At 42.4% G+C, this 14,663-nt stretch overlaps 1 protein-coding gene across 2 annotated transcripts in view; it reads right to left on the bottom strand.

Moving 5' to 3' along the window:
• The window catches only part of LOC108795773 (latent-transforming growth factor beta-binding protein 3-like), a 305,365-nt gene that overhangs the window by 99,095 nt on the left and 191,607 nt on the right, over nucleotides 1-14,663 (bottom strand). For both annotated transcript variants that reach the window (XM_018567072.1, XM_018567071.1), the window contains 3 exons: nucleotides 13,876-13,959; nucleotides 11,165-11,293; nucleotides 6,398-6,535 (listed from right to left, as the gene is read on the bottom strand). In XM_018567072.1, coding sequence (XP_018422574.1) covers nucleotides 6,398-6,535; nucleotides 11,165-11,293; nucleotides 13,876-13,959 — 351 coding nt within the window. The remainder of the gene's footprint in view (nucleotides 1-6,397; nucleotides 6,536-11,164; nucleotides 11,294-13,875; nucleotides 13,960-14,663) is intronic.

Here is a 14,663-nt window from a genome sequence, read left to right on the forward strand (position 1 = left end):
CTGACCCACCAGAATCGCTTCTATTGTAAAGCCGACCGCCGGCTCTACAAAACTGTTTAAGTCTGTTTAACCCCTTCAAACTTCATGATGGGATTATTCTTTTTCTCAAATGCTCTCGATTGGTGAATCCACCTACATTTAGAAGCTTGTACCAGTCCCTTCCTCATTTAGTTTTTTTAATTCTATCCAAGAAAAAGAAGTGGCGTACATCTGTCCTAACTTGTGTTCAGACAATATGGGATTGACTAACATACTCACCTTTCCTTTGCTCCAGTCTCCGTCCGTGGCTCCGCCCCCTCAGATGAGGCGTCATCCGGCTCAGATTCTAAAATTATCACATGATGCACCACTTGCAGGACATCCAGGAATCACAAAAACCTTAAACCTTGTTAATCGCCATTTCTGGTGGCCCTCCGTGAGGAAAACCGTACAAGAATATGTAAATTCCTGTGACGTCTGTGCCCGTGCAAAACATGACAACAAACCTGCATTTGGGTTATTAACGAATTTACCAATAACTGATAAACCCTGGGAGACTATCTCCCTCGATTTCATTGTGGAATTACCACTATCAGATGGATACAACACCATTCTGGTCGTAGTTGACCTTCTAACAAAAGATGGCACACATTAAGGAAGCTACCTACATCTAAAGAAACTGCTGATGCCTTGATATTTAATATCATCAAGCTCCATGGACTGCCTAAAAAATTCATCTCAGACAGGGGCTCACAATTCATATCTAAATTCTGGAAAGCCCTATGTTGTAAACTACAAATCGAACACAGACTCTCCAGCGCATACCGCCCACAGACAAATGGTCAAACCGAGAGAATTAACTGCTGCCTGGAACAATACATCCGCTGTTATTGTACTCATCTACAGGATGATTGGCATGAACTACTTCCACTAGCTGAGTTCCCTTACAACAACACACTCAGTAGTTCTACAAATCAAACTCCCTTCTTCGCTAACTATGGCTATCATCCCTCCTTCTTCCCATCTCAGATCACCACTACCAATAACCCAGCGACGGAGAATTATCTACAAAACCGTCAACAAATTTCAGAACAAATAAAGTGTCAAATAGAGAAGGCTCAAAAGAGACAAAAATTCTATTATGACCAAAAAAAGAGGAAAACCACCCCTTACCAAGTGGGAGAACTGGTATGGCTATCCACAAAGAACCTACAGATGAAAACACCATCCAAAAAAATTAGTAGTTTATATATAGGACCATTCCCTATCCAAAAGTTGATAAACCAAGGAGCCGTTTGGTTGGATTTACCCCTGGACCTTAAGGTTCATCCCTCCATTCCATGTCTCTCTACTAAAACCTCAGAGAAAAAATATTTTCCCCAACCGTAATCCACCTCCTGCTCCCCCAATTATGGTGGAGGGGCATAAAGAATACGAGCTAGAAAAGATTTTGTATTTCAGAATTTCTAGAAATAAATTGCAGTATCTTATACGTTGGAGATCGTATGGTCTTCAAGAAGACTCCTGGGATATTGCCTCTGATGTTCATGCTTCCAGATTAGTCAAACAGTTCCATCGACAGTATCCTCATAAACCTTCCACCCATGGAGTGGGTGCTTCGAGGGAGGGGTACTGTAACATACTCACCTTTCCTTCAGTCTCCGTCCGTGGCTCCGCCCCCTCAGATGAGGCGTCATCTGGCTCCTCCCTCATACCTGGCTTAAGGCCTCAGATTCAATTGCTTGGTGTCAGTTCAATGTGTGGACATCGGGCGATACTTACCTGCAGCTTGTCCTCACTGTGACCGCTCCACTACCCCTACTGAAGTCTTCCTTTCCTGGGCTGACAATTGCTGCTGCTCTCCTCAGCCTGTCAGACGCTGGCTGCTTTCCTTGCATCTTTCATTCCCAGAAGCTTCCCAGCTGATCCTGTGTATACCCTCCTTTGCTGCAGACAGATCCATATGCACTAATCATCCTCACATGTGCAGCTTACAGCTCTCTCTCTCTGCTATATGGATTGACTCAGCATTCATCTCTACCATCCTCTTGTGATCATCTAAGGGAATCTGCACTTCAGACTGAAAACAGCTCATGAGTTCTGAAATCAACATTACAGGCCTGCCCCACATCTTCTGGCATTGTCCTGGTGGGGTTCAGGTATGGCCCTCAAAGCTCCAGCTGTGGGGGGTGGGCAATCCAGAAACTGCATCTTTGCTGAGGTGCCCGCATGCAGTTGAACAAAACTTGACTGAATACATCATTAGGTAAGAATAAACACATTCTCTCAGAAAGAGAAAGAAACATGTCTGTCACCTAAAGACAATGGCAAAAAACTGAGCATCTGTGGTAGGGGGAAGAGTGATATAAGCTCCAAACTGCTCTGACCAGTGTCCAGTCACCTGACAATACAATATATAACTCATACATCCTGACTAGCCCTGTGTCCTGTGCTGTACAATCAAGAAATATCCAAACAGCACATGATATGTTGTAAATAGACAAAAAGTCCAAATCTTCAATGCAAAAGTGTCCAGATTGAAAACAACAATTTTGATTTACAATTTTGTTATTTTGGACATAGTAGGTGTACGGCTGGGATTTGTTATTGCATAGACACATTTTTCTATTCTTGGGTTATTTCTTTGAAAAGTGCAGAGTAATATTTTGCTTAATTAACATTAAGCACCTATATCGATACAAGTATCACATATGGTGCCGATACTGGGCTATTTAATGAGTACTCATACTCTTGAAAATGCCCGATATTGAAAACAGATACCGGCAATTTTATTTTAAAATTGGTTCGGCTGCCTCAGGTCCCGCACTTGCTGGGGACCTTGCAGCAGCCATCTGGGGAACCATGCGGTGCCGGTTTACAGTACTTCTGCCACTCATACATCTTCCCCTGCTGAGACCCTCCACATCTACCCCTGCCGAGGCCCTACGCATCTGCCCCTGCTGAGACCCTCCACATCTGCCCCTGCTGAAACCTCCACATCTGCCCCTACTGAGACCCTCTGCCCGAGACATCAGGCCGACACCCTGGAGCAGAGTGGCAGCACAGAGTATGTAGCAAATTCATATACTATTCTGCATTGCTGAATAATGTATTGCCAGGGTTTGTAGTCCTCTATGGCTGGTATTATTCTGCATTGCTGTATAGTGTATTGCTGGGATTTGTAGTCCCTCTACAGCTTGGAGTCAGTAGCAGAACTACCAGGGTCGCAGAGGTTGCATTCTTAAAATCATTCTGTGCTGTTTTAGAAAAACTGTCACCTAACACTAAAAGAAGGTATAGGTACCGTATTTGCCAATGTATAAGGCGACTGGGTGTATAAGACGACCCCCTAATTTTCCACTTAAAACATAGGTTTTGGGCTATACTCGTCATGTATGACTACCCCACTTCCGAGGCAACACCATTTAAAAACATCATGGATGGATGTGCGGTAATACTGTATGTACAGTAGCTTCAGCTACATACAATATACCGCGCTGAGCCCATCACGGCGATCAATGTATTCTATTAATGAATACAAAGCTTGCTTGGATTGGCAGAGGTTGTGTACATCGCTCGCCGTTATTGGCTCAGCGCAGTATACTGTATGTAGCCGAAGCTACCGTACATACAGTATTACCGCACATCCAGCGGGCTGACAGATTAGGGATGTCCGTTTTGGGCCAGCTTGGCCCAAACGAACTAAATGTATACATTGTATACCCGGTGTATAAGACGACCCCCGATTTTCGGGGGATGTTTTTAAGTATCAAAAGTAGTCTTATACGCCAGCAAATACAGTAATTGGTATTGGTGAGTACTTGAGGAAAAGTATCTGTACTCGTACTCTGTCTGGAAAAAATGGTATAGGAGCATCTCTAATTATAGCAATAACTACATTTAACAATATATGATGCCCAAGAAAGGGTCCAAAAAACATTTTATGAACATTCACCTGCAAAATTACATAACAAAAAGTGTGGCCTTTATTTTCTGGAGAACTGTATGACTCAGTTCGCCTGCTCCACAATATATGCAAGCACTCGTTCTAGGGGTTCAGATTGTCAGTTTTTAGAGAAAGCCTTCCTGTTACAGGTAAAACCAACATAAAACTTTTCCCTGAATACATGTAAATAAAACCTCAATGTCCGGGAAAGATGATTGTATCATATGTGAACTGAACTTTAAACCCCGAGAACCACAGTCAGGAGACCATGGATTATAGATTTGCAGCCCGCAACGACTAAACTGGCCCAGTGTGCCATTAGGATGTTTGTTTTCCTGTCATCTAACATCTTTTCTGTATTTTTAGTGCAAAACTGAATTGTCCACTGGAATTGAGAACATACTTACTTTTATTAGAACAAAGAAATAGGCCTGTATAAGCACACAATTCTGATTACTATGCTCTGATAAAAAATACACATTTCAACAATAGAAATTAAACCATCGCTATTTGCTATGTTTTGCACACCATGCAGAGTTTATAAAGGACATTTTTTTTCAAGAAGTTATAATGTCCACTTCATTCCTGCATACCAGCTTTTTTTTACTCTTCCTCTCCCCATCATAATCCCCCAAAAAAGAATTGAGAGGTATACCCCTAGGAAAACATGTCTACTAAAATATTTTCATTTGAAACAGTCAGGCAAGATGGTAGGTAAGTCATAAGCACACCAGACCGTATGCTTGCTGTTAGTCTTTGGGAGGAGGAAATGGGCTAATTTATTTAAAGATAAAAAAAACCTCCAAAAACTTGCAGAGTTGGAATGGAAAACAATCAAATCATGGAATAAAAATCAGTTACTTCCAGCAGAAATTTAAAACTGGCAAACTTGATTTCAGATATGTTTTGTGTGATTTGACACTGGATATTATATCTCAATTTGTTAGTTCAACATTTGTAGTAGTTTCTTTATTGCAGCCTTATATGTAATTCATGTGCCCCTTCTTCTATTCCCAAACTCATTTGCAACAAGTCTTTCAAAATAACCCAGAGAAAAAAAAAATTTCACATGATAAAATAATGAAAAACTGACATTGCAGGTTTTGAATTATTATAGGATTTAAAAGGAGAACTATGGGGCAAACTTTTTTGCACATAGTTCTCCTCAGGGTCACGGGAAGACATATACGGTGTCCTCCAGTGACCCAAAACTCAGTATATAGCGGGCTATTGCCCGCTATATCCTGAGAGTGCCTCAGCTGGGACGGATCTCGACAATACCCAGCTGGCTGATTGACATAGCCTCTCTAGAAGAAGAGCCAGCTGCGCCCGACTCCTCCCCCGTCTGTTCCTCCAGTCAGCACTGGAGAAACAGAGAGGGGGGATCCCTGTGGAGTCACCGCTCTCTGCAGGGAGAGGATCGGGTCAGAGATTGGCGGTATGTGTTCGCTCACTTCCCGATCAATAGAGCCGACCTGTGACAGCTTCTTTGTCACAGGTCGGCTTGAATCATGGGGATGAGTTTTTCACTCACCCTATAATTCTCCTTAGCTGAGAGCCGCACAGATAATCAGTAAGTACATGGTATAGCCCAGTGGTGGCGAACCTATGGCACGCGTGCCAAAGAGGGCACGTGGGGCCCTCTCTGCTGGCGCGCGAGCCCAGGTTCAGATGAACATAGGGGCCACCTCTGAAAATAGATCTGAGCAGGTCACAATCAGGCAGCGGCAGCCTCTAAACAAGCATATTAGACGGCCGATTGATGGGGCCTCTCGGGGTCCTAGTAAGGAGGAATTGGCCGTCTAATATGCCTGTGTGGAGGCTGCGCTGCCTGATTGTAAACCGGGATGGTTGGATCTATTTTAATTAGAGAGCAGCAGCTGTCCTCCAGGAGAGCCAAACAGCCCGGCCATGACACCCTGAGATCCGTACAGCCCCCCTGAGATCCGTACAGCCCCCCTGGGATTTATAGTCTTCTATAGTTGGTGGTATTCTGCATTGTTGTATAATGTATTGTTGGGATTTGTAGTACTCTATAGTTGGCGGTATTCTGCATTGCTGCATAATGTATTGCTAAGATTAGTTCCTTTACAGGTTGGAGTCAGTGGCAGAACTACCAGGGTCACATCGGTCAGAGCTGCAACTGGGCTCTGGTGCTCCACTACTAACTCCAAGCTTTAGAGAGACGGTTCCCTTGCAGTGTGCTATGTGACATGTACTGCAGTAGCACACTTCACTCATTAGCACAGTACTAAAGGTACATGTGTAGTTAAAACCTCTTATATTGTATTTTTCTTCTAAGATTTAAGCACATAATTAGTTCAGACAGTCATATGAAGTGTTTTTCTAAAATAAATCATCTGTATTCGGGTCTAAGCACAGGTATGGCACTTTGAGACACATAAGTTGATTTAGTGATCCTGTTTGGGCTCTCAGGCTCAAAAAGGTTTGCCATCACTGGTATAGCCTTACCTAACTCAGTATTGGACACACAGAGCTTGTGTTCTGTGTGGTACTGCATATGTAGTGGGCAACGGCAGTAGAATGAGCCTCGAGTGTTGATACACTGGCCATTGACACAATTAGACTCATCAACGCATTCATCCACATCTGAAAGATAAAGGAAGACTTACAGCATTAGTTTATCGTACATTCATAAGCTGTATCACACAAACCCTAAGTAGGAATTTAAGCTTCCAACAGTACACTAGTTTTTGTTCAATGGGTACTTTTGTGCATTAAAAAATAAATAAATAACACATCATTTTGTCACACTTACTGTATGTCTCATATATTATGTTTTTAGGCTTGGCTTTAAAGTAACCCTGTCAGCACAGGGTCATTTGTATGTACAGTATAACATACCTGTTAAAAGAAGATTGCATATACTTACTTTTCCAGTAGGCCCATTTGTTTTCTTTTAGCAGATACATTGTGCATACAAGTAATCCTGTCCTGACATAAATGAAATGTGGGCATCACTGAAACTGCTGAAATTGCTAAAAATTATCGTTTTTCAATATAACTTTTCTTCTGGCAGACCATCTAAATTGCAGTCAAGTGTCTGACACACTGAACATTTTGTGTCTTTGCACACCTGCAAAAGACAGACATAGGAAATAACCTTTCCTGTCTGCTGATGCCTTTGATTCACATGATGTGTCTAGCAAAAGTAAATTTGTGATAATCTTTTAGTTTGTAGACTCTCACGGGCAGGGCCGGGACATCCTAAAACATTTAATGTGAAAATGGCTTAATGTAGCTTAATGTACCATAATGTGCCTAAACCTCAATCAATTGCCTTGAAACGTTGCACAACCTAACTTCCCAGCTTCCCAAACCTATCCTGGATGTTTCATGGATTTTGGTTACCCACAAGGCAAATGAGTGACATTAAGCTTGTTTTTTGGGGAGCTTAATGTGGCTTTTCATACGAAAAACAACTTAGATGTTAATCGATTTCCACCAAACTTCCCATACTAAAAGACTCTCTCTATACCAACATATTCTGAAGATTTTTGATAAAACATACCAAAAGTTATTCACATTAAACTATTTTATTGCAATCCTAAAACACTTAGCTTAATGGGGACCTGGGGACGCTGAATTGTCATTACACAATGATAACTTGCCGGAGCAGGCCGCGATCTCACGGGTGGCTCCGGCTAGTTGCAATGACAGATCTGTCATTGCAACTGGCCGGAGGCATCCGTGAGATTGCAATGACTGATCTGTCATTGCAACTGGCCGGAGCCAGCCATGAGATCATGCCTGGCTCCGCCCAGCTGTAAGTTGCAAGGCTTTCGGCTGGCCAATGGCCGGCTGCTCAGCCCGCTTCAGATTTCACCTCGGCTCAGTCGAGCCGAAGCATATACCTTCGGCTCAACTGAGCCGATCGACCAAACTTTGGGAGCTATAGTAAATAGCCGTACAGCAGCCCTTCGGTTCTACTGAACCGAAGGGCTCCGGTGGCTGAAGCTAGCCAAAGGATCAGCCGGAGCTACGGCTGATCCTGCAGCTAGCTTTGTGAATAACACTTTAAATTTCTAATAGCCACTGCGCAAAAGGTAGTAGGGGCTACACAAGCCTAACGTCACTCAATAAGATGAGAGCTTAGGTTGTGCAAAGCAAATATATTCAAATTAAAGCGCTGTGGACAGATCCTGATGCTGAGTGTTGTGAGTGCAGGATTGCTAGGGGTGCTGCCCCACTTCAGCCAGGGGAACTGTAGAACTGTAAAACAAAAGAAATAGAAGGGCGCCCACCCTAGTGCAGATGATTTTTTATTTTAAAAAGACACAGAATTAAAATGCAATAGTACTCACAAAGGTGGGTCGAACAAACGCATGTATGGGTGGATTCAAAGATACATAGATTTCAGGACAGCAATTAGCCTGTGTGCCACTCGATTGTGGCGTCGTTGACACGTTTCCGGGGTCACGCCCCCTTCTTCAGAACGTCTAAAGGGGGCGTGATCCCGGAAACGCATCAACGACGCCACAATCAAGTGGCACACAGGCTAATTGCAGTCCTGAAATCGATGCATCTTTGAATCCACCCATACATGCGTATGTTCGACCCACCTTTGTGAGTACTATTGCATTTTAATTCTGTGTCTTTTTAAAATAATAAATCATCTGCACTAGGGTGGGCGCCCTTCTATTTCTTTTGTTTTAGGTTGTGCAAAGTTTCAATTGATTGAGGTTTAGACTCTATGGTACATTAAGCTCGTTTTACATTAAGCTAAGTGTTTTAGGATTGTAATAAAATAGTTTAATGTGAATAACTTTTGGTATGTTTTATCAAATAACCCAAAATCTTCAGAATATCTTGGCATAGACAGCGTCTTGTAATGTTTAAAGTTTGGCAGACATTGGTTAACATTTAGGTTGGGTTTTGTACATTAAGCTCCCCAAAAAACAAGCTTAATGTCACTCATTTGCCTTGTGGGAAACCAAAATCCATGAAACTTCCAGGATAGGTTTGGGGAGCTGGGAAGTTAGGTTGTGCAACGTTTCAAGGCAATTGATTGAGGTTTAGGCACATTATGGTACATTAAGCTCTTTTTACATTAAGCTAAAAGTTTTTGAAAAGGAATAAAATTGTTTAATGTGAATAACTTTTGGTATGTTTTATTAAATAACCCAAAATCTTCAGAATATGTTGGCATAGATAGCATCTTGTAATGCGTAAAGTTTGGCAGACATTGGTTAACATTTAGGTTGGGTTTTGTACATTAAGCTCCCAAAAAACAAGCTTAATGTCACTAATTTGCCTTGTGGATAACCAGAATCCATGAAAATTCCAGGATAGGTTTGGGGAGCTGGGAAGTTAGGTTGTGCAACGTTTCAAGGCAATTGATTGAGGTTTAGGCACATTATGGTACATTAAGCTCTTTTTACATTAAGCTGTTCACATTAAATGTTTTAGGAGTGTAATAAAAATAGTTTAATGTGAATAACTTTTGGTATGTTTTATCAAATGACCCAAAATCAGAATATGTTGGCATAGAGAGAGTCTTGTTGTATGGGAAGTTGTTTTTCGTATGTTAAGCCACATTAAGCTCCCCCCAAAAAAAGCTTAATGTCACTAATTTGCCTTGTGGATAACCAGAATCCATGAAAATTCCAGGATAGGTTTGGGAAGCTGAGAACTTGGGTTGTGCAAAGTTTTAAGGCAATTGATTGAGATTTAGGCACATTATGGTACATTAAGCTACATTAAGCCATTTTCACATGAAATGTTTTAGGATGTCCCGCAGGGCCCTCTTCACCATCTTGTCTTGATATGTATTGTAACTGACCAACTGTATTGTAAAAGTCCAATGATGCTTTGAAAGACTCTGGCATCCTCAGGCATGACTCCAGGAGGCAGAGGAATGATGGGATTTGTTTTTGCACAAGTGCAAAGTTTGCCTACCCCTGCTCTATTGCAGCATGATATGTGAATTCCGTTGGCCTGTTCTTCATAAATTTATCCTTGCTAATTTTACAACACTATCAAAAATCACCACTTCCCCTCTAAGTCTGCAGTTGCTTTCACAAAGAACGTCCCAACGATCTCAAGGTCCACAGGTTGTTGTTTTATGCAACCACATTATCTCCATGTGTGATACACTCAAAAACTCTCATTCTACTTAAAATATAAACACCCGGTCCACAGTGGATTCCAAGTGCAAATAAACTATTGCATTTACAATATACTCCTCACAGCAATTCCTCTGCTGCATACAGAATACTGTATTTTACAGAGTAAGATGTTACTTTCCTTATGCCACTCGGTTCCAATACAAAAAGAAATCCGCTATCTTTGAACAGTGCCTTATATGTGGTATATATGGTTATGTGAGATATCAAAGCGATCTCCTGGCTGAATTATCCATTGGTCTCAGCTCCCACGTGACCCACTCCCAGGGCAGCTGCGAACATCAGCTTAGCCTCCAAACCTCTTTATACTATTTCAGACTCTGCAAGGTGGCAAGTCCAAACAAAATATTGCAGAACTATTCTGCGAACGCTGTCCTTGCCACCAATGATGCATCCCTGGTCTATTCAGCAGCCGGCCTGGAGATTCCCGGGTCGACATGTGAATGTAAACAAATGGGTGGGAATGCTGGCTGACCTCACTGACCCAACACAGTCATTGCCCTATCTGGGTAATGACTCAGCCAGCATTCCTGGCCACTTTGTTCAATCATTAAACTGCTGACAGAGGAATCTTCTGGCTGCCAGCTGAATGGGCAAAGGGATGCATCATTCGTTGCTAGGACGCCAGTGGCTGCCAGCATCCTATCAAGCAATGAGTTCTGCGAGCCGAGCTGTCACATCATGAAAACTTCCCAGCGCAAAGATGCCCTGCTCTTTACTACATAGAATCCCCACTGTGTAGCAGAGAGCAGGTCATGTTTGCGTATCTGTCCCTGTATGCTAACTTAGGTGCAGGACTATTTAAAGGGACCATAGCAACAGAAAATCACCACTGCTGGTTTTAAAATCCTTTTTTACATTTTGTACAGTATGTGTTGCTACTTAACCCTGCTTATAGCAGAGGAATATTCAGTAATCTGTAGCATATAAAATCAACTACATTAAAATGGAGTATACCGTTATATTTTTCGGTACTACACTATTACCCATAGTGTATTAAGAAAATCTACAGTGGTCTAGTACTGCTCAGAGTTGGTCTGCATCTACTGCTTTTCTGATAAACTCCAGTTACAGTTTCACTCTATTTTCTTACCCATACATTGTAGTAACCGGGTGTCATAGTAGTAGCCATGTTTGCAGTAACATTCATAGCTGGGTTGCGTGTTCACACACTTTCCTTCTTTGCAGATTTCTTGTCCAAACAGTTCACACTCATCAATATCTAGAAAAAAGAACTTTAAATAACTGATAATTTTCTGTCTTCTTTCTGTTCTTTTCCCACAACTATCTGAAAATGTAATTTAATTTACATTCTCTACATTTACATACTGTACATAGATTATAAAATATCTGCACTGAAATAATTTGATATTTTTTACATTTACCATTTGTTATGCTACAAAATAAAGTTATTGATCTTGTTATCAGCTAGAAGGTTTAGGACTTGTTCACACCACCAGCAGTGTTCAGGTGCATTTTTTAAACACATCCACAATGCAAGCACAGTAACTTCAATGCTTTACAATCAGCCTAGTTCACACCATTTTGTTCAGTTCCAGTGCTTTCCAAAAATGTACAGCAGCATGCATAGTTTTGCACTTGAACACACCTAAACACATGTAAACGCTCTGGAATAGGCTTAAATACAAGTGACAATAATGTTTGCATATTAATCAAGATTATTGACTAAAAGAAAAGTAATGTAATGCATTATAAATGTGTCAAAAACAGGTTGGTAACGTATATAAATACGCGTGTGGAAATGCACACTGAACACAGGGATTATGGTGTGTACTAGGGATGCACCGATACTAGTATCGGTATCTGTGCCGATACCGAGTATTTGGGCGACTGCTTGTACTCGCCCAAATGTTCCGATACCTTCCCCGATACTGGAACTTCCGGTCAGAGTGAGATTTCCTCTGACCGGCAGTGTCATGAGGGAACATTGATCCGGCTTCCCGGCCAATCAGGAAGCCGTGCGGCGGGTAATGACCCACCTTCTGGCTTCCTAATTTGCCAGGAAGCCAGCTCCACGCTGATTGGCAGGGAAGACGGCTTCCTGCGCAATCGGCATGGAGCCGGCCAAAGAGCATGAAGCCGGCTTCCTGGCCAATCAGGAAGCCGGCGGCGGGTAATGACTGGCCGGGAAGCCGGATCTATGCTGATTGGCTGGGAAGAGAGCTTTCCAGTCCAATCAGCATTGTGCCAACCAAACGGCATAGAGCCGACTTCCTGATTGTGCCACCCTTCCAGAGGCGGCTCTAGAGTTTGCGAGGCCTTAGGCGAAACCTAAACATGAGGCCCCACTCAGGCCTGTGGGGTCTCACCGGGCTGTCGGGTTTAACCAGGATGGTGAGACCCCACAGAGCCCTGGTGAGATCCCAAAGACCCCTGGTGAAATCCCAAAGAGCCCTGGTTAAACCAGGGTTCTATATGGAAAAGGGATCTCACCAGGGCTCTGAGGGTGGTCTCACCAGGGCTCTGAGGGGGGTCTCACCAGGGCATTGTCACTAGTTTTAATGGCACCCCAAGTGCACCTCCTGCCCACAATGCGATTACTGCGCCGCAATGTGCAGTACCACAATACCTTGCGTTGTGGTGTGATTGGAAAAAAATACTGCATGCACTACTTTTTCTAATCACACTGCAATGCATGGTATTGTGCTACCACATGTTGCAGTGCGGCCAATTGCATTGTGGGCAAAAGGTGCATTTGGGGTGCCATTCAAATGAGCAGAGCAGAATCTTCCCTCCAGCAGCTATTGTGACCCCTGTTAAGCTTGACAAAATGGCGCTTACTCCTTTCACTGTCCAGTTATGGGGGAAGGGTGGAGCGGAGACTTGTAGGTAAAAGTGAAAGTGCAGCAGAGAAAGATTAGGTTCTCATCTCTCTCTGCCAGGCAGGACTTTGCTGTGTGGCAGAGCTGAGTAAATCTTAGGAGTGAATGGACACAGGTGCAAATCCTTTTGACAACTATTATATGTATGTTTTTTTATCTGTGTTTTTAGCTGTTTGCCTTGAGTTCAGCTTTAATCCAGTTGTATTCTCACCCCTAAAGCCATGGTCAGCCCCCACTGACTTTCCCCCCGTTGTCTGTGGTCTGCTAACACTGCTTTTTTTATTCCTCCCACCCAAAATTGTGCACAATTGAGAATGATGAAAATGATTATATGTACCAGCACCATATAAATACTGGAAATAAATAGAATAAAGCCCCTTTCACACTGGCCGATCAGGAGAGGGTCTGTCAGAACCTCTCCTGATCAGAGCGGCACAGATCGGATGTTGCCGCTGTGACATCCCTGTCCATACAGTTTTTTCCTCCATCTAGTGATAGAGGAAAAAAACTGAAAGTGCCGGACCCCATGCAAGTCTATGGGGAATCTGATGTTTACATCAGATTACCTCTGGTCTAACACGATCCAGTCCATCAAAACGGATCAATAATCTGTCTGTTTTACCCGGCCAAGCCAGGGCTAACCAGGTGTAAACAGACTCTCGTCCGTTTAAACCTGGCTGCCCATAGACTTCCATAGAGAGTACGATCGGGTCCAGCTGAAAAACTGACAGGCGGACCTGTCATGTGAAAGGGGCCTAAAGGTGTAACACATTTCAAGCCATTTGTATTTATGAAAAACAGAGCTGTAATTGGGCAGGATTCAATTGCTTTCAACCAATTATCCCGTGATCACATTGAAAAGGACTAGACAGGTTGTTAAAGTTTTGGGTTCAGTTTTACAACGTTAGAAACTGTTCAGCTCTAAAAAATGTAAATCAAAAGTAATTAATATATCACTTACCTCGATATGTGGGAATGCCATAACTCATAATGTCTAGGTCAACAATAAATCCAACACCATCAGGACAGAGAGTGAGGAATTCCACTGAAAAATTTCATAATTTAAATGAACAAATATTCATGAACATTAGGCCTTTGGAAGCTACTGCTTCCATTCTTAATAGTATGGTGATTAGCAGTTGTGTAAGGCATGGGGACAAGAAAATAAATCAGGCAAGGTAATTCACCTTTGTTTACGTTGAAGAGCTTTGTTAATGTATTCTAATTAGACTCCTCTACAGTGCACGTGCTGAAAGGGAACATGCTGATTGGAGGAGAACGATATCAGGGGCATATATAAAAAATGGAGCAAACAGAATCTAAAGCAGTTGCCCAAAGTAACCAATCAGCTTCTTTAATTTTCAAAGCTTTATTGAACAAGCTGAAGATAAAAGCTGCTTGTTTGCCATGGGCAACTGCTCCAGATTCCACCTGCTCCAGTTTTCAATTTAAATTCCCATCATAGGTGAGCAGAGTGATAACTCATCACTGTACTGCTGTTCTTTCTTGTTATCAGGTTGGGGGTTAGTTTTTTTATCATGCTGTGTTGTCACTAAAGTGAAGGGGGCGATGACTTGGTTGCATTGGTAGGGATGCTTGAATCACAAAACAAGCTACAAAAAATGTACAAACCCTGATATGTTATCAGGTCACATATACTGTATGTATTTCAAATGTGTATTTGGCTGTTTGTCTGAAGTTCAGCCCTAAATAATCTGTTTCTTTTTCTGTTCCAGTTGAGGAGATTTC

The sequence above is a fragment of the Nanorana parkeri genome, unplaced genomic scaffold (genome assembly GCF_000935625.1).
Source record: "Nanorana parkeri isolate BGI_ZX_2015 unplaced genomic scaffold, ASM93562v1 scaffold1004, whole genome shotgun sequence".
Lineage (NCBI taxonomy): Eukaryota > Metazoa > Chordata > Amphibia > Anura > Dicroglossidae > Nanorana > Nanorana parkeri.